Below are 27,099 nucleotides of genomic sequence, written 5' to 3' on the forward strand. Positions count from 1 at the left end.
TTGTCAGCCTCCCTCCTCTGCTCCATACTGCTGCTAAACACGAGTGCAAAAAACCCAAATGCCCTGCGGCCAGGTTTTTTTTTTTTTTTCACCCCTTACTCCCCCTGCCTCTGTTCTGATCACACTTGTCTTCAAAGGCTACGGCGCTCTCCCCGCTCCGTGGAATTTGTGAAAAGCATGATGCAGTAAAACTAATGTTGAAAGAGTTGAGTGGGTGCGAGAAAATGAGGGGAGAGGAGAAAGTGATGGTGGTGTGTATATGTGTGTGTGTGTGTGTGTGTGTGTGTGTATGGATATATCCCTGAGGAAACCAACAGCAGAGGGAAGTTCATTTGGGCTGGAGCCCCACGCAATGCCCCCCCCCCCCCCCCCCCCCGCCCCACCCCCACCCTCCAACCCACACACACACACACACACACACACACACACACACACACACACACACACACACACACACACACACACACACACACACTTACCATGCATATAAAATGCATGACACGGGCTGAAGAGGAATTTTAAATCAAGCCTTAGACTTTCAAAAGAGAGTCCAGTGTGAGTGTGGACGGTGAATGTGTGTGTGTGTGTGTGTGTGTGTGTGTGTGTGTGTGTAAAGAAAGAAAGAAAGATGGGCAGTGAAGAGGAGGGGGAGGAGGATAGTGAAGCCCTACTGCCTTTTCAGCTTTAGGGCTACAAGGTGTAGGGGAGGCTTTCCCAGCGCTGGGTATCACAGGGGAGATTGGGAGATCAAAGCAGATTGTCTGGGGTAAGTCTGGTCCAGTTTTATCCCTCATTTGGAAGTCCATCAGATCCATGCATGGTATCTTTGCCTCATTTAGAAGCAACCTTTACCACATTAAAAACTTCCTGCTGAAATCTAGCAATTTCCTTGAAAGAGGTTTAAAAAAAAAAAAAAGAAGCGCAGCTTGGAAATCATCGGAATGTAAATATTCAATGAGAGAGAGGTCGTAACTTACTACACCAGGATGGGATTAACTGCAGAAACTGATCTCGGTTGAAGCCTCTAACTGCCTGAACTGTGTGCTGCAGTGTCACCTTGTGGCTGGCTACACACACATTCCCCACAATCCAGCATGAGTCTGTAACACCAGGCAACTACATGTCTGTCAAGTGCCAAAAACGAGTCGGCATATTTCCTCTTCAGTTACAGCAAATGACAGCTGATTTCACTGAGCAGATCATATATATATATATATATATATATATAGATAGATAGATAGATAGATAGATAGATAGATAGATAGATAGATAGATAGATAGATAGATAGATAGAGATAGAGAGAGAGAGAGAGAGAGAGAGAGAGAGAGAGAGAGAGAGAGAGAGAGAGAGAATGAGTTATCAGCTGCTACGGAGCTCATCTGAAATAAAAACCAGCCTTTTCCCAGCACACTCCAGCACATGGTTGCCTATCCCTGCTCTAAAATATCCTCAGGGCAGCATGCCACGAGGAGAAAAGGCTCCAGGGCTGGAAAGCGCTACACAGCTTTGGTGATGACTGCTCAGGCCATCTGTGGTTGGCGAAAAGCGTTCGCTCTGACAGAAATGTTTAAAGAACTGTGCAAGACAAGTGTCTAAATCTCACATCATATGGTAATCAGCAGGAGAGTGGGCACACAGAGCGTGGTATAACTACCAACTACAAATTATATCTGTGATCAAGGGATCAGCATCAAACACAAACAGACTGTTTGTTCAAAGCTCTAAAAAGTAAAGTAAAACTCTTTAATGTCTAATGCAAACTAACAGTGCAGACATTCAGCACACATGCCATGAAGTAGTTTTCAGCTATGCAGAGCTGCTTTTTAAAGGGTTTTAGCTGGTAATATGAAATAAAACGCAAAATTAAGGAAACTATTGCAACACTGTTACTAAGTACAGTGGCCCATCATGAAAATAGTTGTATGTGTTAAACAGGTTGGGTCACTGACAGACTGATGTCTACATTCTGACTATTTGTGTGGTTAAAGTGCATATTTACCTGGTTATAGTTATAAGTTTGGCATTGTTGCTTGAAAAAATGACTTTAACAATGAATCGACAATCAAAACAGATTAATGTTCTGCAGATCAACTGCATGTAAATACAAATGTACATCTTTGTTAAGGAGTCAAAAAACAGGGTCTTCAGTTACCAGGAGATATGTGAATAAAATTGTGGGGTGACTTAGTTAATTTGAATTATATCCTGTTAATGACTTGGTAAAGAAAATTTTGACCCACATATTTGTGTTTAGAAGAAAAATAAACAGCCAACTAGAATTACAAAATAGCGTGAGGCTGTTGAGTATATCTGCAGCCACAATAACCAGTCACCATGACAGGCCAACTGCACAGGACACGCCTCAGTTTCCCACCAACCTGAGTCTGATGCCGAGTGTTAAAAAATGAGTAAACAAACGGTAAAATGACAAAACAGAACAGGTGAAAGTAATGGATTAACAGTGGAAAGATAAATGGTCGACTGAGACCAAGCCTAAAAGTTCAAACACTACAGTAGCAGTGAACAACTCCATGAAACACAGCTGGTGTATATCTATGGGGTATGATGAAGAGGCACCTCTGACAGAACTGTGAGGGTTAGTCTGATAACAAAGGCTAGATTCCCAAACATGAGTATCCACAGTAAAAAAAAAAAAAAAAAAAAAAAAAAAACAGTATAAACACAGCTTTAAAGTACATTCAGTGTCCGTTTATTTTTCTGCAGCCAGAAAAATAGAAAAAGTAAAACAAAGAACATTCATACTGCTGAAGTGTAGTTTCTCATGCTTGCACATTTACAGTACATGTTGATCTGATACAAAGTTTCTCTGGTACTGGACATATTGCCACAATATATTTACAAAAATAACATTAAAACTGCAGTCTCTTTTAAACATGTTGACACATTCATAAAAATAAAGCTTTCTGTGACACGTTTCCCGAAAAACGATCCTATTTACAGTCGGAGATGAGAGATGAGTCCTGTCCACCTGTACAGCTGAGATAACTGAGTTTGGTTTGCATGGTTGTGAGTATCAGATTATCTGAAGCAACAAAACCACTCAAAAAACAAAAAAAGGTTAAAAAAAATGTTTTTTTTAAATCTAAAAAGACATTTTCAGTCTTGTCATACCACTCCAAATATGCATCTTTAAGTCACAATAAAGTAAATTGAATGAGACGTACTCACTCATGGTTCTTGGCTTACAGAATCCTTATTAATGTACAGTTATATTTGCCTCTGACCACTGCATGTTGTGTCAAAAATGATTTAGATTTTATTTAGGATAATTTTCAGAGTAAGTATTCTTAACACTTCAGATATGGTTTTGAATTTTAGTCACAGAAAATGTAGCCAAATACAGGAGACTCTATTATGAAATACAAGTTGAAGGTGCATTTTGCCAACTAATTCATCATTACATATCAATACTGTGACTGTTTCTTTAAAATACCAAATGATTGCACTGTTCAACAAAAATTCAAAAGAGGCGAATACTGTCAGTGTTAAATGGGTGTGGGCGGGGCAAACAAAAGACACAGATAAAGACTGGGCACTGAGCGCTCCATATTGGCACTGGCAAACTGCTTTTCATTAAATGGCCACATTGTAGGTGAAGTGCAGTTTTGCTACCAAACAATAAGTTGCATCTGTGCATGTTTGTCTTTCTACAGCGAATACTGAGGGAAAAGTCATTTTCCTGCAGGTGTTAACACTCAGCATCAGCCGCTAAATGTGACCAAAATCGACTGGTGACAGCAGCATGATCAGAACTATACAACCTGAAACACTGAAGCCCCAATCCATGAGAACCCGTCTCGACATTCCCACCTTTTCCACCCGGCAGGCAACCGTAATGCATCTCTCGGTATGTGTGTATAAGTTTGTGTATATGTATATACATTTTAATGTATGTGTGTGCATCTGATCAGTGTTCAAACAAACAAACAAAGGAAAAAAATAAATCCTCAGTGCAGGGACTCCACTTCACTCAGCTGTCTAGCTCTTTGGTTTCCAAGCCTCTATAGTGCATCAGTTGCAGGCGTCTCTGGGACCCTCAGAGCGGCTCCGCTCAGCCTCATGCTCCCTTACCTCAACCTTCAAACTTATTTACTCCTGCCACGTCTCCGCTTCTGCCAACACCTCCTTCCCCCTCTCACCCAGTCAGGTTCTCCTCCTTACAGGCATCTGGTGAGGAGGAGAAGAAGAAGAAAAGAGTACCAGTTAGGACACAGCGGAGACACATATGCACAAATAAACATGTAGAATAGGCAGGATTACTGTTATTTAAGCCAAACTTTGTGTTTTCATTATCATTAATTATGCATAACATGACTTCACCAGTGGCTTCGTGCTTAACAAAATTCCACTCTGCTGCAGGATCTAACCATACAAACATTTATACATTCAAAGCTATGATATTTCAACATGTTTTTATATGGGTGTCCAGTAGGTTTTAATGAGTATGAGGATACAAGCAGCAGAAATAAAGTCAATAAAAGTAGGTGTAGGCGTAATTTTGCCAGCTTTTCATCTGGACAACATGTCAGACATGTAAATGTCTAAACGGAGCTTCCTGCTTTCAAAAACAAGATTTATCATTCTTTTTGAAGACTGCCCCGTCGGACTTTGTTTAGACCCAATGAGAAGCTGCAGCAGACTGATTAATTTCACAAAACTGGAGGTTGTGTTGATGCAAAAATATAAATGATGATATAAACACATCAGTAAATTCTGTGTTGGGGAAAAAAGCAGAGAGGGCAGAGAGTTAAGGCTTGTGTGTCATGTTTTCCTAACGGAGTTACAGTTTTTGAACACGCAGCAGCCTCCAACTCTAAAATCACTATGCAAGCGTCAGTTATTGGCTTTCAAGCGTATCGGCACAAAACATTCACATCAAAGTCCAGCTTGCTACTGGCAAAACTGAGCAGAATATAAACTATAATACAACAGTACGTTCAAACCTAGCATTTGTGATCCAAACAACAACAATGGACAGCTTAAGTATTTTTGCGGTTTTGGTTTGTTTTGGTTCACGAAGCACAAATACAAGTGAACCACAGGTTTAATGTTGTAACAACAGACTTGTGCAATAAACAGAGATTGAGTGCCAGGTTTTGGGGGCAAAAACAAACCAAATTCTAGCACCTTTAACTACACCTGATAAGACATGTTCTTGGCTATGATCTGCCCTCTTTGTTGAACATGATGACCTGCACAGACCTGGAGCTCCAACCCCAAGTTTACTACTGGCTATCAGAAGTCCTGCTTCTTAAGATGTAAAAACATTTATTCATTCTCCTTTCTCTTAAACCGCACATCTCATTTATGAGTATCATTATTTGGTGCGGACCTAAACATGTCTAGCAAATGTAAGCACACAACATTTTCCAGTGGTTCTGTTCAAAACATGCTTAGCATGAACACACTCTTATAAGAGTTCTATACCAATCAGCAGAAGTGCTACAATTTCTATAACATTGTTGGGCAAGGTGATGGACAGTCAAAAAGTCTAAAAACGCTAAAATCAAAATCAAGACCCATGTTTTTTTTTGTTTTTTTTTTAATTCCACACATTGTACTTTCTTACTTTCTTGTCAAAACCTGGCACATACATTACCCACATATGGAACTCGACCGCTGACAGTCGATGATTTGTGTGTGTTATGCTAGTGGTGGCTAAGTCTTTACCCTTCACTAGAAATGGGAAGTGAGCTACAGCAGTACACCAAATTGTTTTTTCTAACCTGGAGCATATTTTCTGTCAGCGGGCTCTTGTCCTAACAGAGAGTGACAGGTTCTTTCATCCTGACACAAAATATATATATATATCCACACAACATTGCTGCACACAGCGGCATCCAGCGGGACAAACAGGACGTCGGACGGGCACCATGCCTCTCTTACAGCCAGCTGCCAGCAAAAACAGGCACGTTTTCCTACCTGGGGCAGAGTTAGAGGGCAGGTGGAGGGGGGAGAGAGCTCAGGGTCCAGGACAGAAGGGGAGTTGGGGGCTAGCAATGCTGAGCATCTATACCTGCAGGGCTGAGCACCAGGGCCTGGAGGATGTCCGACAGGGAGACGATGCCCTCGATGCTGGAGCGCTCGTCCACCACCACCAACCGGTGCACCTGGCATGAAAACACGCACACGTTTGAAGATGAACTTAAAAGCAGTTTTAAGGCTATTTCTTAATACGTGCACGTCAGGAGTCTCACTTCAGCTTTGACTATTCTGTCCACAATGGTCTCCATTGTTTCCATTTTATGGCACTTCACGACTCCTTCGAAGTACTGAGAGCGATGTTTCAGGGCCTGCGTCACTGTGATGTCCAGGTTGTTGTATGCCTTCTCAGCTGCCAAGTTCTAAACATGAAAATGCATTGTTTAAAATAAAATAATAAAAGACAGAGCAGTTTACCTCCTAATATTTGACATATTGTCTCTTCACAAACAGAAATTGTAGAAATGTAAACTTACAATCACATCAAACTTGGAGTAAATATCCACAACTTTGCCTGTAAGAGAACAAAAAGAAATCCAGTTAGTAATAAAGTTAATTTAGTAACATTAATAAAATATATGTAGTGTCTAGACCTTACCTGAGTCATCCACCACTGGCAAAGCAGACACTCGTCTCTCCACAAAGATGTTGAGTGCTTTGATGATGGGTGTGTCCGGGTGGATGAAAGCAATGTCGTGGTACGTACCAATGCCCAGCTCCCCAAGAGTCTGCTTCATGAAAGCCGGCTTTGGCATTTCACACATCTGGGGGGCACATAAACACACACACACACACACACACACACACACACACACACAAGGAGACAGAGACACATTCACTGAGATCCCAATTCTTTAAAAGGTAAAAGCATATTTTCTTAATTTCCACATTGACCACTAGAGGGCAGCAGACAGTGAAAGCAGGGAGAGAGATGACAAAGTTTCCAGCAGAAGTGAGATAATTATCACAATCTTCACATTTAAAAAACAGGCAGGCTTGACACTAGTTCACAAACAGAAAGACAGCGACTGTGTTGGACTCACAAAGAGCTGGAGGAACTTGAGGATCCTCTTGTGTGTGAGAATATAAAGTGCATTCCCCGTGACAGGGTCGATGACAGGCAGGCGGTGAATTTTGTTTTTGATGAGGGTGTACACAGCGTCAAATAGGCTGCAAACACAAAGACCAGTCACAGGCAGCACAACCAACAAATATGGACATAAACAGATACAGTTACCTATAGTCAGACACGTACCTTGCATCGGGCGATATGTTGACCAGAGGTTTGAATGTTGCTTGAAGGTAAACCTCTGCGTTGCAAGAAAGAAAATATTAGAGTATTTAACATTCTGCTTATAAAACTGTGATAAAATATTACTTCACCCATCCTACAAGAACACGATAGTACGAACGACACGTACCTCTCCACGTCTCAAGCTTATGTTCCTCTAATTCATAAATTTGCACCTGAGGTACAACAAAAACCAGAAGTTGGTTAAAACAAAAAAAAAATAAAAAGATTTAAAAATGGAGAAATCCAGACCTCATGCAGCAGTGTCTGTCGAGCGGACCTACCATTGGTGACTTGTAGTATCTGTGTAGTATGATGATGAAATCTGTGATTGTCAGCATTCCTGCAATGGAAATGAGCAGTGAAACACACCGAGTCTATAAACAATGTACACAGCGCCGTGCCTGCAGGCATTGTGTACATTGGGTAGAAGAGACAGCGCTCTACAAGGGCGTGGCTCAAACAACACATCACACAACACCCCCCCCGTTCTTTCTCTCCTCATGCTGACTGAGCATTCATTATTCATCACAGGCTGACTTGCAATAAACTCTGCGCAGCACAACAAAGCCAGTTCACCGCTGCTTTGGGGTTTTGATGCTATCTTACTTACAGAGGGTTTATTTTTCTAAGTGTGTGCTGAGATGTTTTTTCCCCCTCAGTTACTTTCAGCCAAATACTCAAATCCAACCTGTCTGAGCACTGGTCAATACAGAGGAGTCAATGCTGTGCCTAATGGTTTATGACAGCTCTAATGACTTCTGCTCAATATAGCATCACGCTCCACCAGCCATGACCAGCGGCATTAATACACAGTGTCGCCTCTGTGTTAATTTGGCAACGGTACACCAGCACAGCGAGAACATTTTCCATCTTAGTTATGGGAGATTATGATGTAAAAATTAGCATGGCAGCTTTGCTTTTACAAAATTAAATGTGGACCAACAATATACTGACTGCACTGTGCGATCTCAAGTCAAATCTATCTAAATATAACAACATCTTAACAGATTTTCACTCGTAATTTCACATTTCACATAATTAGAGACAAATTTTAATTTCCTGACGGGTTTTGAGGTTCTTACCCACAAAGCTTTGCTTCTCTGTGTCCCACAGCGGTGCAGCTCGCACACCGTTTGCTACCAAGGCGAAGAATGCTTTCTTAACCTGTCGAGCGACATTTGGGGAAAATAATTTGATTACGCAACAAGATTATACAAAATACTTCACAACAACATGTGATTTTCTTTTATGCAACTGAAGCACTATTAACCTATTAGTGGATAAACAAAAATTTGATCTGCAACAACTCTGAATCCTGATGGTTTTGGGGCAGTTAGTTGGAAAAACAAAACACTTTGTCTATTCCTGTCACATTCACATGAGTGGAAAAACACTTTTTTTGAAGAGCAGTCTAAACCCTTGATAGTTTGGCTTTGGTTTTAGTATTTCCGCCTCTTTTAGATAAGGGTTCTTAACTCTTGGCTTGAGTGGATTAACCCTAACCTTTTTAGTGGTTGAAGATCTACACATCAAAGCGGTAAAAACCTCCAGAGGATTACTGTTTAACTGCTTTATGACAATTTCACCAACCATCTCATAGAAACTGCTCTGAGGCAAAAATAATCCCGCTCATTTTATTGAACATTAACTCAGGCTCTTTCAGCTCTCAACAGAGTGACCTCAAAATCATATATGATATTTGCTTTATTTGTAAGGCAGTTTGTAACTGTGTTTTGAAATTATAGTGTTGTTATGATTATATGAAGGACCTTCTGCAGGAAAATGAGCTGCAACAAGCTGTGACAAACTAAATGAACTGACAACTCATTGTTTGACATGCGTTTTAAGTTCAACCACAAAAAGGAAGCGCAGATATAGAGACATAAAGATAAGCTGTACTCACTTGGAGCGCTGTGTCGAACACGACCAACTTGGAGCTCGTGGGGACGATGTCGTAGCACTTGTGGGATTTCATAAAGCGCATGTAAATATCACTCTCAGGTTCAGCAGCTTTAAGAGGAGAAAAAAGGGGAGCAGGAAAATACTTTTAGAGGAAGGAGAAATCTCACAGGGAATATATAATGAGAGCCTGGAAACAAAACACACTCTGAGCCTAAACAACCATTACGGGCCTGGACCACTTACTGCCACTTTACTGCTCCATCTTACTGATAATTACGCTCTGCTTTAAGCACCAACAGGCACAAAAACAGTGGAAAAACATGGATAGTAAAGTACTGCAGGAGCTTAGATCTTTCACAGATGATGCACTTTGAAGATTACAGTAAATTTTTCCCACATGTGGTGGAGGAACACTGAGCAGAGTTGTCAACATGTAGAAAATTAAATGACAATTTAATCAATTCATCAAGTAAAAACATAAAAATAACTAATTGTTCTAGTTAAATGAATGTAAGGATATGCCACTGCAAGTTTTCAGACTGTGGTCAGATATATTCACATCTTTTTAGACTGTCTCTATTAATTTACTGATATACGTATATCGTTTTTAAGCATAAAGCCTTTGACTGTGTCAGCATGTATAATTAACAGCGTTCCTCTTTCTTATCTATCGTGTGTTGATCTAGCAGGCTAGATGTTGCATACATTTGCCTTTACAAGAAGCTGTTCTGAATTGAATCTGACAGTTAAACAGGACATCAGAGGACATCACGTTTTTATATTTTACATGAGAAGTCAACCAATTAAAAGGAAATTCCTGAGACATATTCTGCAATATGTTCAAATTAATGACCGTGATAAAATGTAGATGAAAGGCCTGTTGAATATCTCCTCTGTTTAAATGCAACTAGTCCCTCCAGCATTGCACAGGTTATCTGTTATCATTCATCAAGACTGCTGCCTTCCATTCTCATTTAAAGCAATTACTAGGCATTTAAAGGCACGGGTGTGATATATACATCAAACCGGTGAAGTCAGCAGCCTGTGGAGGGAATCCCTGGCATTTTTGGACACAGTTCACAGCGCATGAATCGATGTTTCTCTGTGGATGGCGCACTGCCGATACAGCCTTTAAAACGGATTTGTGACTTCTCTTAACGTGGCAACATGTCATGAAACATCTCTGATACCCCGATCACCTTTCCTATACAATAAGCGGGGAGGAATTGCGCTAAAGGCAGTGAAAGAGAGCAGTGGGTCAGCAGCAGATATCGCAGCGGGACACTTACCATCATCATCTAGTTCAAGTTTCTCCAGCATGCCTTCGAATAAACCGTAGACCTGTGAGAGAGAGAGGAGGAGGAGGGGGGTAAAGGGGTAGAAGTTTGCGGTGAAGATCCTCACAGCAACACACGACAGCGAACCACAAAACTTTGCTGAAAATTGTGAGTGAGCAGCTGGGTGAAGCGACTTTTCAACAGCGGCCCCAGTAGACTGCGATCACACCGAATGTGGTGCGCAAACATCAAAAACCCCCCGCATAAAAAAAATAAAAAATAAAAAACAGAAGAAGAAGAAACGTCGTGTGCCACCAGCAGTTTGCAGTTTACATAACGCTCCTCCAGGTCCGCTAAATATACACAGGTAACGTGACAAAAAACCTTCGCCGCTGAGTTGCAACTTTAGTGCTTCATTATTATTAGACTACACGCACACACCCCTCAAAACTCGGAGTGGAACAGTCCTGATCCATTTGCTGCAGCGGGCGGGGGAAGGGTGGGGGGGGGGGGGGGGGCGGTGCCGCACACGCCGCTCCGACAAGCGCGTGAGAATTAATCCTGCCACAGTAAACCAGCTGAATTCACTGTTAAAACTACAATCTACCAAACACTCACCGCAGGTAAAGTCTCTGACATGAAGCGTGAGGTTAGGAGAACAAAAAAAAAAAAAAAAAAAAAAAAACCGGAAGCGCCACGAGCTGTGGACACACCCCTCCATGCGGAGGCAACCTGGGTGCTTCACCATATTAGGAAATCCCTTACGTTGCTAAGCAGCAAGAAGCTGGGGATGCCTTGTCACATCCTCGCAGTTCGTCTCGTCTGACAAAAACGAGCAACACGGCTGAACGCTACAATCACAACTCCTTTGGTTCTTGGCAGCAGCAACAGCCAACAACAACAACAACATCATGAGAAAATGACAAGCAAATTGTGCTTTTTGCATCTCGCAGGCAGCACAGGCCAGTTCCCAGCGTGAAATATGCCGCGTCATGCTGAGAGATTTGTATACTCAAAGTGTGCGTGTTGGTACATGAGTTCCCTCGGCGCCTAATTTGCCAGGATATTCACCACAAGCCACTGCAGCAAAAGCCCGCATACCTGCTCTGGGATGTTAGACAGTCCCCCAGTGTCGCCCTGCAATGGTGACACAGCACTTCTCTGGCCAAAAAACTACTCCTGCACTCTCATAAATCTCGCCCCGCTGCTGCTGCTGCATCACAGGCGGGCACGCAGCCTGCTTTCTGATATTACAGCAACCTCCTGGGGAGTCAGACATACAAAAATTCATTATATGAATTGCTTTTAAAATTAGATTTGACAAAGAATCAACTACACAATCAGAAGATTTTTTTTCATCAGCATCCTTTATATATGATGGAGAAGGAGGGGGCACAGACAGCCACTGACTCATCCCTCTTCAAGCACCATCATGAGTCCTTGGGTGTTAATATCAACCGTATACAGTGTTAGTGATGAAATATTGATTTGCCCTCCCTGGCTAGAACCCACAATCAGTCACAGCAGACAGGTCGAGACAGACCTTCAGATAATTATTCATTAAATCTGCACAGCAGCTCATGAAGTCATTCTTCACTAGCTGTAGGAAATCTGGTATCACATCCTGACTCAGACTGTCTGAGTCCCAATAAACCTTCAGCAAAGAAGTCTTGTGACAAAGACTAAATTTGTTCTCAGCAGTTTTTGCAGTTAACAGTCAATTGTGCAGCCGCTTAGCCAACGTCTAACGCTGTTTCGAGATATTGCCTCCACGCAGAAACAATATTTACACCTTTGCTCTGCCACCGACACTCAGAGCAAATAGTGCAAACACAGGTTTGTTGACACAACTGAGAGCTGAAGTATCAGAGCTAAAGAGATTTGCATCACCCATTCTTTCTGTTCACCACTGTCAAAGTAAGCCCTTATGACTGAGTGAAGCAGCGCATGACTCATAGACAGAAGGCATGTAAGGACACTTTTATGTAGCCACAAAGGAAAAACAGCTATCAGCTTTAATAACCCATGATCAGAAAATATGAGTTAACATCACTGATACTGAATTAGATTAAAGTTACATTGTTTAACCTGCAAATTCAGTCACATATTTTTGAGTAAAAGCAATAAATATTTCACCTATTTCACAAATTCCCATGCATATGTTACTTCTGAGCCCCAGGTCAGTTGAGTCATTACTTATGTGAATTCTCGTAAAACTTGAAACTGAGGAGGTGAGCTCTGAACTAGTTTTGTACCTGTGATGGGAAAACATGCTGCTCCTTAACCAACAAAAGATGTACTGAGCCGTAACATGATAAAGTCTTCACACCAAATTTAATTTTTATGTTCTAACTGGTGCAAGAAGTCACACCTCAGTCTTTTTAAGGCTGAGTCATAGTCGGATTAATTTACAGTTCAGAGCTCACAAGCAATGACTGAGCTGTCCTGAGGAAAACAAATAACATGATTTTTTAAAATGGAAATCCAAACAGCTCTGCAGTATGACTCACTTGTTGTGAGGTAGAGTAAGATGGCACAGGGCTCGAGGAAGGGATCGGGGGTTTAGCAGAGGGGAGGCTGAGTCGCTGCCCTGTGTCTGGAGGCGTGGAGAGGGAGCGGGATCGGGTGGTTGGCTCCGAGCGCTCAGGGCTGGGCCCGCTCGACTGGGCCTCCTGGGTGAACACAGGTTGGCTGGACACCTGGGTCGGGGTGGTGGGTGGCGTGGAGAGTCCCGAGGCTGCGGAGAGATAGAAGATATGTCAACTTATCTCTCGTTTCCCTCGATGCCAATCCACACCGTGCTGGCAGCGACGCCGAGACGCGGTGGGGACTGACATCGCTGATAGGCTTAGCTGGCAAGACTGAGGTGCTACAGTCATGACTGCTGCAGATACCATCGATGCTGTCACACGCTGTAACAGAGAAGGAATGCATATCTGATCTATCAGGGACTGACAGCCCTGAGGACTGAGAAACAACACAGATACCAGAGATAAATCCACAGTCCAGCCGTTGACAGACAGAGATGCAGTAGTTAAACCACTATTACAAATACTACTAGATAATACAGCTTACATTAACAAATGAATCCCATTAGCAATGTGTGTCAGCTTTAAGAGACAGAGTTTGCAAAAACATATAGCAACTTACAGAGGTAAAGGATCTGCCTCAAAAACAACCCTCATATGGAATAAACTGATTGTAACTAAACATTGTGAGTTATTTTGTTCCTATGAGAAGTTTTTGTTATTTTTTCTACCTAGTGTGGATGGAAATTAAAAAAAACATGATCATATACTAATCCCTGAAATCTATTAATCTCTATATGAACGAACTATATGCAGGCTGGATTGTGTTGTCAAAATAATGATAATTTAACTAATCAAGAGCTTGACAGACACATTTTTTTAAAGTCACAAAGGTCTTCACGTCCATGGTTCACCCACACAGGTGTTTTCAGTTATTTTGCATGTAAAGACCTCATCTGACGACTGTGTGTGGGAATGTAATTACAGCATGGCTCCACCCAACTTCAACCACAGCTGAAGTCTAATTAGCCAGAAGTGAAAATACCTGTGTGGGTGTGCAGAGCCTTTCATTTTTTTGGTAAATCCCCTCACTACTGCATCTCCCAGTCTCATATGTGTTTTGTCTCCTGCTTTTTTTGTTTGTTTAAGAGCTAAAAAAGTTTGTTTATATCCACACTTTCAATTAAATTAGGTCTCGTCTTTAAACTGAACACACTACACAACCTTCTGCATTCAGGACGAGGAGGTTGGTTTAAGCCTGTGTGGGATCAGAAGGCAAAGGCCGACCGGCGAGAGCTCCAGTTACGTCTCTGTGGGTTGGACCTCATTAAATTTTTAGTGAGACAAATTGGCCGCATGTTTTTAATCAAAAGTTTAGTTGTTTTAAGTGTTTTTTAAACACATTATTTAAGTTATTGATTATATGTGACCACTAACTCTAGGTTATAATTATTCCTGTGGCATATTCCTCGATAACACTGCAGTGAAGATGACAGCTGTCTGCATTCCTCTGATTGTCCAAATGACAAATCCCTTGATGGCACTCCAAAGCTCATTTAATCTGAATTAGTTCTCTAAAAAGCAATCAATAACAGATCAATATTGGGAAAAAGAAACACAATGAATCATACAGGTTGTCTTCTCTTCCTGTTCTCGGCGTCCCCTCCACGATAACTAGGCTGATTACAACATGAGCACCCACATTAAGCCCAACCCCAGTGTAAACAGTCAGCTGTCTGTGACGCAGCTCCTCCTGTGACAGTGTCAGGCTAAAGGTGTCAAGTCACATGACAGCAGCTCCACATGCTTGGGCGTCACAATGTTACGCACGGTGACATGCGACACTCATGCTTGCCCCCGGCCCCACCCCTGCTGACATATTTCTGAGGCCAGACAATGAGGGACGTGGATGATGTGGACCAAATGGTTCACATTACAAGGCCTCCGCCATGAGACTTCCAGTTGACTTTTATCATGCCCACATATCCAACAGCAGTGTGACAGCAAAGCCGAGACTATGTAAATGTCACATGAGGACTCAACTCAGCCCGCGTGAAAAGAATCAGTTTCAGTGAATCATCCCACTCGCTCATATGTACCAAACTGAGATCGTATGAACATATGACTGAGAAATAAAGTGTCTAGGATCTTAAGACAAATGTAAACAGTCAGTATGGTGCAATAATTTCACCCGATGTCTTATTAGGTCTCTAAATATCTGCTTCAAACAGAGATCAAGTTAAGGGTCGTTTTTCATAAATGAAGCCCAGTGTCTTGGTCGACCATTTTTCCTTGGTCTGTCTGAGTGCACTCCACACACTATCTCTTGACATTTAGTTGGCGTGCACCGACCCTCTTTGGTGTGCCCTGCTTCCGCCGTGTAGCCTTCTTATTTTAGCCACGCTGTTGTGGCACATTCCACAGGAGGAGATAACAGCGGGGCTGGGAGCCCTCTCCTCAGCCTGGTTAATAGGAGGCAGCTAGACACCACCCAGGAAACAGGAAATGGATACCTTGCTTTAAGTAATCCAGTCCATCTAACTTTATGTGCATAAAAAAAAAACAACAAAAACAAACAAACAAAAAAACACTACACAGTACTCTATATAAGATTTAAGAGTGAAGATACTGCATGCTGATAAGATGTCCTGACGTAATGGACACAGCTTTGGACACAGGGAGACAAAAGCAGCATTGACTTAGAGAAATTAATCAACTGGTCAACCCAAATAAACAACTGCAACTAGTTAGATTTAAAGTATTAGTTGATTAAAGTATTTTCTGACTTTATATCGACCAAACAATTCATCATAAATGCAGATTAATTAATAATGAAAATAATATTTTCCACCCTAATATGAATTGCTGAACAAAAACATCTGATCTACAATGTGGGCAGTGATTCTCTTTGTATTACTGTAATTTACTGCAATGCAGTGCAACACAGATAAAAGCAGATCCTCTCAGTCTGGGTGCCCCCTGAGGAGTAACCGGGGGTGTTTTCAGGGCTACGCTGACTCTGACACTGAGCAGCATGAGCCCCATTGGTTGACGTCGAGCATTAGTGAGGCCTGCACAGGTCCAATGGATGTGCTGCCGTCTCAGGCCAGCCATGTAACACGCTGAATCTGTGAATGGCTCTGTTTGTGAGGGTGCACTGCTCAAAACTGGTGTGTGGATTGTGAAGCAATAGGTGATGTGACAAACCGCCAGTAGCCCCAATTAGCAGCAGCAGTTTCAAACTAATGTGCCTGGTACGGTATTATACAAGCTCCTACTAAAAATGAGGCAACTGTTTAGCACCTCAGTAATGGCAGGTTCACAAAATCACACAAGTGTGTAAACTGCATCATGGCAAAACATTTAATTGAGCAGTCACAATTCAAACTGACATACGGTGTTGCTGAGGAGCACACAGGTGTCCTCTAATTGGCCACTACTGAAATTTCACATGTAAATGTCAGCTTCTTAAAGGGTGCAGTGAACAACATAAGCAACATAGCTGCAACCTCGCCAGCACAGAGGCTCTGGATCAAAGGACTTAGGGGAAAGGCTGAGGTGTCACCACATTGTATACTGCTTTTTATGATGAACTCTACATCTCATACGGCCACATACGGATGTACATCACAGTGACAGAACGCCCGCTTCTCTCATCTACTCCACCGAGGTCAGACTGGCTCTAAATCAGGAGCTGTGAAGTCTGTGATAAAGTGCCACTTGAATGCCACACAGTGTGTCCCAGCGCCTCACTCATCAGGCATTATGAGCAAACACTTTACAATAACTGCATTAAGTCTGCATGGTGGTCTGGACTGCTCATGGCCTGCTTCCTCTGATGAAAACCTGAAAGAATAGTGGGTGACTGCTCCCAAACATAAAGACAAGGATGCAAAAATTCCACTTAGCTCATTCTGAGTGTGACTGGTTAAGCTGAAATGCCCACTCGTGTCTCTTTTAATAAAGTTTTCAAAATGGAGCAGCTATTCTAAGGAGACTTCCTTTGAATATGGGGCAGAATAATGACACTGAACTCATTATATAAAATGACATGGCTATAATAATATCATAATGACAGGACTACTACAAAATAAAAACTATTTACATTTTGCTTCAGTTCATATTTTCACACACCACTATGACATTTAAGTTACTGGAGACTGACTGTGCAGCGATTTAAATGAATCCATGGATGTTAATTTAGCAAAGTGATGGCTGAACTCCTGCCTCAGGTCAGCCCCTCACACATAGTTTTACCACTTTGGCCTGTGTCCTGTCACTTTGTGCAGATGCATTGCATGCATTTGGGAAACCAGAGACCAGCCATGTACACCAGCACCTAAACTATATGGAGCACCTAAGGATACAACAAACAAATATATATACCCCCCCTCTCTCTCTATGTATATATATATATATAGAGAGAGAGAGAGAGGGAGAGAGAGAGTGGGGCAAAGAACAAATCAATAGCAATTAAGATATAGATGCTGTCCCTTTGTTTACTCAAGTTTAGAAAACATTATTCTGAAATCTTTACAATATAATGTACTTAAAAAGTTGTATTTAAATAGAAATGTCCACGACAGAAAGTATAGATGCTGTTTGACGGTAAACATAAAAGATCTGTATCAAAGATCAGAGAAGTTGCAGCAAAAGATAAAAGGTCTAATGTAGCAGGTGAAGAGTACAGCACATTACCAGACAGACAGGATGCCTCGGACTGATGCCTCCCCCCTAACCCATCTTGCTCCTTCCGTTTCTTGCTCCTTCTCAGGCTGCCGAACCTCTTCATGGAACGCAGTGGGTTGTGGGCTCAAAACTAAATCTGACCATGACCATCCACATCACGAAAAGAGGAGCAGAGATGGCTCAAATTGACAGTCACTCCATTTCTAAGGTGAAGAGAGTTGTACAGAAATTAAGATTAAAAAAGTAAATTCAACTGATGACTTGAGATGAGTCAAGAGATCTAGAGGATGGTTAGTCTTTGAGGCTGTTCAGTCTGTCTTTAGGTCTCTCTTTCCTAAAAGGAGGAAACCGGTCACCTGCAAGCGATGGATCAAGGAATCTTCTTTTAACTTCAAATAAATCAGCAGGAGAAAAAATACATTTGGCTACTCCATGAAGTTGCGCATTCCACTCTGTCTTGGCACAAGTAGTACTAGTTATGAACAGAATAAGACAACTGCAGCAAGTCACCAATACAGCCTAAGCTTGCATATCCAGGGGGAAAAAAATCCTCCACGGCCACGGAGCACAGAACCAGCAGGAAGCAGTGATCACTCTGAGTCAGCTCATATATTTGATGGGAAAGACTTGGAGAGTACGAAAGCCATAAATTCCACACAGCTTCAGCGACGAAAAGCAAAGCGCCTCTTGTGAGTGATGCAAATAACGACTGGGACGGGCCAGACCGGAGTGCCTTTTCCCCCTCTCAGCAGTGTCAGTGCTTTAAATTGTCAGGTGCAGCTGTGGGTGGCGTCTCTTTAATATAGCAGCCGTGTCAGCAGCCTGTAAAAGGAGGCCAGTCTCTGAAGGTTACACCGGTGATTGGCTCAGGCTGCATGTCTCCCCGCCCACCCCCCTTCCCACTGTCCTCCCCTCTTGCCCGCAGAGTAAATTCAGCACAGACACATCTGTCTCACTCCGTCTTCACACAATGTAACATTCATTCAACGTTTCCTGAGGAGGAAAATCCTCCTCCATTTTAAATTTGTCTAAATTTGCAGCTAAGTCGTTAAACAGATGACAAATAAAGAACATAAAGGTTGTGGCTTTCAGCTGGGTGTCCTGCAGCTCAGCCATTTGTGCAGGCAGTTGTCTGTAACTTTTGGGGGGCCTGACCTTTAAGACTGCAGAGGCCAGCCCTCCCGTCAGACGACAGCAGGGGGACATCCCATGCTCTGTCAGCTGATCAGAAAGCTTCCATTCAATACCACTAGCCTCCCTTACCCTTAACAGATGGCCTACTCAGTATTTGCTGCTCACATTAGCTACAGCATGTCCAGTACACATCTCAATTAACATGTTATGCAAGTGTTCCACTCTGCTCACTGGGTCAATGGCCAATATGAGTCAGAGGTTGAGATGTCAGTGAGGAAATCACTCATCTCAAACATCTCATTGTAATATTTTTTTTCATTATCCTTGGAAAATTAATTCACTTCCATTTGTATTGAGGGTTGCTAAGAAACAGATCCAGGTGGTTCTTAAATACTGTTTGGATTTCACATCTATATCTCCAAGGTGTATTTGTTAATCTCTTTGCTAGCTTAGCTTTCAAAAAAAGTATATATATATATATTTATCATCCTGCCCTTGTAAGGCCTGCATTCTGTGAATTTGGAAAGTCAAAACTGCCCAGTTCCTTTATTTACTGACAACATACAGCACACAGTAGCAACAGAGAGAGTGAGAGAGAAAGAGAGAGAGAGAGAGAGAGAGAGAGAGAGAGAGAGAGAGAGAGAGAGAGAGAGAGAGAGAGAGAAAAAAACTTGCATGGCTATGTGAGGAGCTCCCGAGAGTCTGGTCACTTCCAGATAAGGGAATGAAAGCACTACAGTTGCCTTCAGCAGTGAGAGACTGACATTGTCCAGGCGATGCGAAAACACATATTTAGAACGGCTGGAAATGAGAAGACATTCTGATCATATTTGTGGCAAATATGGATATAAATGCATCTGAGAAAAATCACTTACCTGATGAATAATATAAAAATGATACAAAATCAGATGCTCGGAAATGCAACAAATTGTTAACATTGTTTAATTTGTTTACACAAGTTTTAGAAAATAATAATGTAGATGTCAAATCAAGTCAAGACTATGCCTTCAGCACACCCTTGTGGCCAAAGTGAGGTGTCTACAAAAACATTCCCCTCATAAAAATAGAATAGGCTGGTGTGCCCACTCACTTGCTGGATGATGTTCATTTAGAAACATACTTTGTCTGTATGATCATTGGCCACCATTCACTTAAAGCCACATCATTAGTCAGTAAACCACTGGAGAGGATGCAATGTCTTATACCACATCAGACACTAGTAATCCTGAGCAGCTGGCATGAGGCAGCCATAGAAGTTGGTGCGCTTCGGTGTGTTTGAGTTTCGGTTAACGTCAATAACAATCTCCAGAGGAAACGAAGCATGCTGACTCGAGGTCTGGCCCTGACAGAGCTATTCCACCGACTGCTGCCAAACTGACCCTCTGCGAGGAAACAGAGAAGAATGGGTGTATGTACGAGCCAAAAACATATGACTCATCTCTGTACTGTTTGATGCCGCTTCCAGCAGGGCTGTTACCATGTGAAACAGCCTGGTTTTTGTTATGTAATGATCAGCCGACCAAATACACAGAGACACGAGAGCTGAAAATCTGCCTGATAGGTCTGTTCCTCATAAAACAAGGCCTTGTTCTGCCTGGTCTGTCTCATTTCCACTTCTTTACAAATACCAGTAGTATTTTCTTTAATTATGTCATTATTGAGTTTTAATGGCCATATGGAGAATGTGCTGTGGCTGTATGCCCATCTGTGGGATTCCAAAACTTGTAACTTAACCCAGCAAACTGGCTCTGCAATATCCACTCTTCGATGCTAGGAACTGATTGCTGTAAAAACCCCATCTTTGATTCTGACGATAAACCAAGCCAACCATTTCCTTTGCCTAGAAGAAAGCTGTTGACATCAATAAGTAGATGACTGATAATGAAGGAACATCTGTCTGCATTCAAGTTATCGCCCCTCTGTCTGATGAGGCTTGTGACCATGTTGGCCTGTAGGATACCACAAAGCAAAGCAGTGGGTTTTCTGTTTTTTCTTTTTTTTTTTTTTTACCATGAAGAAACCCATGCTTTTACTTCCTTATTGTCATGCTACTTGACGTGTCTCACTCTGCAAAATATCTGAACTCATGACCTCAATCAGATAGACAGAGGTTCCTGCATGGCGCTTTACCTTGTATATACAGCAGGAAAACCAAATGATCTTTGAGATAACCTGGTTTCATTTGTTGTGTGTCTTACTTCCTTTACCATCGTCTTCCTCTAAGACCTGCTCTTAGTACAAAATAACATCAGTATTGACCTGCTTTATCACCAGATGACACACTGTTTTACACGATTTTCCTCACTATAATTTATAAAACTACTGGCATGTAGTTGTAGTCAATTTACCAACTGGTGTTACAGCAGTCGCCCTTTCAGTTTCCAGCAACAAAACTTCCCCCATGACTGTGCTGTCAACGCAATGTTAGCTTTTCTGACTCACCTCTCCTGGTTCTGGAGAAGATTTTGATGCTTGCAGGTGTTGCATTTGATGACGAGCGGAAGATACCACTGAAGCTGAGGCGGCGGGGGGACTTGGGTGGGGAGCTCTGGTGGGAGGCATAGGGGAAGAGGGTTTTGGGTGAACCTGAGCTCATCTTCGACTGCACTGGAGCTGAGTGAGGGCCCGGGAGCAGCGGGACGCTGGGAGGGCTCCTCGCAGACACTCCTGTGGTGGGGCTGGCTGAGCGGATGAGACGCTCTCCCTGAGAGGAGACAATTAGGAGGCAGTTTTATTTCTCTGTGTGTGGGTTTATGTGCAGCGTGCTTCCACAACATTAAAATGAGACAGTGAGAGGCTGCAGAGCGAAACTGTGACAAACTCTGCACGGACGACACAAGATCCAAAACAAAAGGCTGCACTGAATGAGCAAACGTGGAGAAGAGATTTATTGCGAAATGACAGCCACTGATTGCACTTTTTGTGGGGGCCTGCTATTCTGGTCACTTCTCCTTTTTCCACATATGTTTTGTTTAGTTAACCACATTGTAACACTTGATGGCATCTCATAAAACGCTGCATGAGAATGTGAGTGTTTCATGATCTAGTTGCTAAACAAGGAAAGGAGATAAAAGTTACAGAAAAAACAACAATATTGATCTCTGGACTTTCTTATTCATTTTCGCTTCAAACCAACCAAATCCTGAACAGAAACATGTCAGTTTGTTCAAACCACAGCTGTGAGACTTGGTTATAGCAAAAAAGGACACAATATTAGCAATTTTGCAATTCATGCTGCAGTCAGCTGCAATGTTTAGCAGCTGAGATGATTTTATAAAACATTGTGAGGATCCAGTGTTTCCCCACTTCCCTCTAACTACAATATCCTGTCATGTTGTGAAGTGTGTTCACAGGGCACCATGTTAAACAGCCTCACCCTCGACACAGGTTTTTAAACAGCAGGTAACACCAGGTTCACTATCAGACGATCAGCGCATCTCTTAGTTAAATACTGACAATATTTTTCATTATGACTTTCTGTGTTTATACGTCTGCCTTTTGCAAGGCTGGTATTGCACAAACAGGCAGAGAAATCCCTGTCTATTCGCTGTGCAGATTCCAAAACAAAACATGAGAGATGGCAGCCAATCTAGCTGGAGACATAGAGAGCCTCCTCCCACCACTGACTGCTGCCTGCTCTGGATGTACCAACAACAAATCTTTTAACCGTTTGTGCACTCTGATACAGTGAAGCATTATGATAAGCAGCGATCTCTAGCTCAGGGATTGTATTTACTGAAAACAATGAATGTAACAGAAGTGTTTTGGTGACATTGTTTGGAGATAAAGGTCTTGTGTACAGTAATAACCACTGGTGATGTGAAGTACAAAAAGAACTACTGCTGCTCTGTAGGAAGCAAAACACACAAATAAAAACACGAGGGACTCAATCACCAGATTTGTAACAAATCAAATCAAAGAGGAGAGGATTGTTCTCACTGGTCTCCTTAACAAAGGTTCACGGTGGTATTTGCTTAAGGCTGGTGCTGCTCCATGCGCACATTTTTGTTTAAACCAATCCTGTGACAAATCTGAGGGAGTGAGAGCACACACCCATCTCCTCTGTTTGCCAACAGCTCTCATTCTGTCATTGTGCAAGAGCTTGTTAAGGCAAGTAAACCAGCTATCAGGATTTTGTCAGGATATAAATCAGCACTTTTTGAAATAATTGAGTAATAACAATGAGAATTCAGGTTTTTAACAGCATTGTGCAAATATTACTGAGGTAAACTGAAATGTGTATTCTGTTCGATAAGCTAACGGTGGAGGATTATTCTGATTCAAATCAATTAGAGCAGACAGTAGGAAGAGGCTGCTTTCTTTTACAAAAATCAATTTCCTGTATTCCTGAATGTGATCTTGCTACGCCTGGACACAGTGGGCGTAATGTTACTGTAAGCCAGTGAGGGTTGGCAGAATGGGAGAGATGGCCTTGTGTAGTATTTTGCTCTCCCAAATCCACGTCTAAATGTGTCCAAAGCCAAACAAACAGAGCCAAGCAGACATGATAAATCATGTGCGGGGAGACAGCAAGCCTGAGAAAACAAACAATTGGCGAGCAAATGACAAATGATGACACAAAAATTATCAAATGAAAATAAATTCTGTACCGTCTGAGCGCCACTTTTGGTTGAGCTGCTCGTCTCCACTTGTGGGGAAGCAAATGCACCAAAGTCCTGCATATATAAAAGAGATCTGGGTGTCAAGGATAAAGCTAACTTCCAAGAAATGCGGCAGAAAAACAAAATGGCATGTCATAACAGGTAACACGAAAGCCTTCTTAGTCTTTTTTAAACAAAAAAAAAAAAACCTTACAAATGTGCTCATCGCTTTGAGAGAAAGAAAAAAATGTTCATACCAACCCGGTTTAGCCTTTTGGCATGTCACTCAAAAAAAAAAAGAAGAAAGAAGATAAACCTGTGTCGTCACAGCGGGAACCTTTGCAAGAAAATGCAACACGACACACTCCTTCCCCATACCAAGGGTTGGGTTTTTGACATCCCTGTCAAGACAGACGATGGTATGCACACTGCAGCATAAAGGTAGTTTAATGACACAGATGTAATTACGTGAACATGCAGCTATATCAGTGTTTCCACCAGGTTGAGGTTTGGGAGGTTCAATGTGCCGGTGGAAAGCTCCAAAACGAAGCACGTTAAGAATTGGCTGCAGAGACAGCATGGCATTCACAAGCTTACAACTGATCAAGGAAGTCATTTCCCCAATAAATACAGCTGTACAGAAATGCATCTTAAAAAGCTCAGGTGGTACTGGCATTTCAGGAGTGTTAACTTCAAACAAAGATATGAAAAAAATCTTAGAAATGATAATAAATTATATAAAATCTTATAGGTCATATGCAGTCTACGTATAATGAAGTTTGCTATATGTTGATCTGATGGATGCACTCCAAAAAACAAACAAACAAACAAACCCAAAAAAACATGCCTATGAGCTACAGTGACATGGCTGTTATCCATGCTACGAGACAAAACAAATTAGCTGTCTCCAAAGTGTGCTCACAGTATCCATGAGATATTTTGACCTTGAAAAACAAGAGTTCAGGAAAAGCTTTAAAGCGTACAGTGATGCCATTCAGTTCACAAGTCTTTGTTGACCTGTGAAGCAAATAAAACACAATCCTGGGCACAAATTGCCCAGATTGGTGAATAGAGGCGATTGTAAATCAGACCTGACTACTGAAATGAAGTTAAATAAACAAAGACCCTCAGTATTGTGACCATAATGAATCATGACTCATTGGTTTGGAGTAGGTTGGTTCCACTGAAATGTTTCCTTTGCTTACAGTTAGGTGCTTTTCCTCACAGGGTTTAGACATACATATTAGTTTAAAGCTTTAGCAGTAATTCAGTTCAATGATTGCAACAATTTTGAAGATCTGTAAGTCATTTTTAGAAACAAAAAGATCAAAAAATATGTGTATTCCAGCTGCTCAAATGAGATAATTATCTGTTCTTATCTGTTGTACACGTTAGCAAGCCAAATATCTTTGGGTTTTGACTGCTGGTGGAACAAAACAAGACCTTACCTAGGAATATTTTCAAAATTTCCTGACATTTTGAGCAAGAAGGTTATTCAATAATGAAAATAATCGTCGGTTGCAGACCTAACAGGGGAGTTGGCTACAATGACATCACATTAAAGGGTTAGTATTGGACACATTGATAGTGTTTATAGAAGAAAAATAAATTTCCAACAGTTACTACTGTTTCTAGCAGGGCTGTTTGTGTAAAACAAATGACATATATTTTGGTGTCAGATGTAGCAGGCTGATGAGTCGTGATGCAGAGACAGCTGTCAGTCAAGCACACTCTGTTACGTCGCGTGCGAGCACAAGCAACAAAAAAAAAAAAAAAAACGGCTAATAACGGCTAAAAGTCCTGCTCCTGATTTCACAAAAAGTTCAACAACAAGTTTTTTTTTAAACAGTCACAGTAAGAAGCCAAATTAGTTGATACTTCACCGACTCACTGGCATGTTAATCCGCAGACTTCTCCTCTTCTTTGGCATTTTCTTTGAGCTGTGCTTGCTGGACTCCATCACCGTGCTGCCCATTTTTTTTTCTTCAAAGGTGGAAAAAACACACGCGCGCGACAAGAATGTGCTAACTACCTAACTGCTGCACCGCGAGTTCAGACCACCGACAGCCGCCTCCACCTTCACTTCAGCTGCCCCCGCTTACTTTACTACGACAACACGGAGAAGCTGCCTCATCCACCAGGAAGTAGGTTTGGCGTGGCGAAAAGAGGCAGGGCACTCATCTTCAAATGAGTTTCAACACGGACTCTTTACAGGTGTTATGCCATAATCTGTACCCCGGAGAAATGTGTCCCCGCGAACATGAAAACAGGACCACTCCGTCGTTGTTTTTTGACTTTTCGTGAAAACATTTTTTAATATAACCACAAGCTTATTTGTTCTATAAGGAAGTGAGGCTGTATATTTGCCATATTCAGGCTACTTGTCATTTCTTAAACGCACTTCCTTTCCATTCGTGTCATTTCCGTGTACGGTGTAAAAACAACAAAAGGCAAATACTGAGGGCACCAATCCAGGAAAAACAAGGGGTTTTTTTTTGAAGGGGAAGCTGATTTTGACACAGCCCCAGGCAGGTCTGATGTACAGAGATGCTTCACCAACAGATGTCAGTGCGACTCAGATTTTAACTGGATTATGACATGAAATAAATGCAACATACTGTGAACATAGCATTTGACCATTACTGTTACAAGGACTGAGTAAAAACACGGGGTACAGAGTCAAAGCAACAAGACAATGAATGTAAAATGTGGCACAATCATCTGTGGTGTCTTTTTATTCCTAGAATTAGCAGTTGTGAGTAGGGGACAAGAGCTCAGTAATAAAGACAGGCTCTAGATTGGGCCTAATTTAGTGCTTCATGTATAGTTAATATCTTCTAAAATCCAATTCTAAAATCCTGTGGGGGCCAGTGCAAGGATGCTAAAATGGTGGAAATGCATGAATTACTCTCTGCAATCTAACGATGATGCTCAGTTGGCGTATACAGGATTGTTATAGATCCATCCATTATCTAGACTGCTTATCTGTAAGGGTTGCAGGGTGGCTATAAACAATCCCTGCTGACACTGGAGGATTGTTATACATTACTTTTAAAATTAAAACTACAACCAAAACTTACTGCAACATTGTTACAGTAGTTCAGAGCATGATGAGGCAAAATCACCCAGAAAGGCCCAAATAAGATAACTTCATTTATCCATATTAAAGAAGCTTATGGGCAGCCATTTTAATGAGGTCAGCTGAACAACTCTGATAGGGGTAGGGGGTGTGATAAAGAAAGAAACAAAGAAAAATAAAGCAACAATAAAAAATAAACAGCGTGGTTGGGAATGATGTTACCAAAAGGCAGCAACACAAAAGGATCCAAAACTGAACCTTGAGGAACTCCACAGTTTTCACACTCTAGGAGTTGCTTTAGTTAAACAGGCTGAAATAAGACATAAAAGGGCCACTGAACAGAGTCCTGTATACTCCCCTAGCAATTCTGACTGCAGTTTTGTATCTTTGCATGAAGTCTTTGAGGCATAGCTAATAAAGTTTAGCGTGCTTCCACATGGCCAGGTTAACCCAATAAGCCCCTTTATCACAGATCAACTATAGGCCCCCACTGACATCTCCCTCCTCCGGATATCTGTTTAACTTTGACCTTCAAGGATCCATTAAATAGAGTACAGTGCACACAGACAACTACATGTGAAGTAAATTATA

General features: G+C 41.9%; 1 protein-coding gene across 6 annotated transcripts; it reads right to left on the minus strand.

Annotated features, from left to right (window-relative positions):
* Positions 1-2,688: 2,688 nt before the first annotated feature.
* LOC108883443 (5'-AMP-activated protein kinase subunit gamma-2) lies at positions 2,689-25,689 on the minus strand. 6 transcript variants are annotated; one of them, XR_007813029.1, is made up of 16 exons: positions 25,321-25,688; positions 23,439-23,504; positions 21,271-21,532; positions 12,988-13,214; positions 10,490-10,541; positions 9,202-9,308; positions 8,381-8,462; positions 7,580-7,638; positions 7,426-7,471; positions 7,260-7,314; positions 7,048-7,174; positions 6,603-6,768; positions 6,481-6,518; positions 6,220-6,366; positions 5,945-6,132; positions 2,689-4,189 (listed from the first exon to the last, which is right to left on the minus strand). XR_007813029.1 is itself a non-coding variant. In XM_051070004.1 (16 exons), the coding sequence occupies exons 3-16, from the start codon at positions 21,422-21,424 to the stop codon at positions 4,158-4,160; spliced, it is 1,386 nt and encodes a 461-aa protein (XP_050925961.1). In that variant the 5' UTR covers positions 21,425-21,532; positions 23,439-23,504; positions 25,313-25,688; the 3' UTR covers positions 2,689-4,157. The 6 variants fall into 6 exon arrangements, 5 of the variants coding, with proteins under 5 accessions (XP_050925961.1, XP_018532095.1, XP_018532096.1 ...); XM_051070004.1 differs by having other exon boundaries at positions 6,039-6,132; positions 25,313-25,688; XM_018676579.2 differs by having other exon boundaries at positions 6,039-6,132; positions 25,321-25,686.
* Between the last annotated feature and the right edge of the window lie 1,410 nt (positions 25,690-27,099).

Source organism: Lates calcarifer, linkage group LG4, assembly GCF_001640805.2.
Source record: "Lates calcarifer isolate ASB-BC8 linkage group LG4, TLL_Latcal_v3, whole genome shotgun sequence".
Taxonomy (NCBI): domain Eukaryota; kingdom Metazoa; phylum Chordata; class Actinopteri; family Centropomidae; genus Lates; species Lates calcarifer.

Coding starts and splice junctions, on each gene's coding strand:
- LOC108883443 (XM_018676579.2), bottom strand. CDS start 25,404: ATGGGCAGCACGGTGATGGAGTCCAGCAAGCACAGCTCAAAGAAAATG. Junction 9,309..10,489: donor ACTTGAACTAGATGATGATG/GTAAGTGTCCCG, acceptor CTCCTCTTAAAG/CTGCTGAACCTGAGAGTGAT. Junction 7,175..7,259: donor AACATATCGCCCGATGCAAG/GTACGTGTCTGA, acceptor TTGTGTTTGCAG/CCTATTTGACGCTGTGTACA.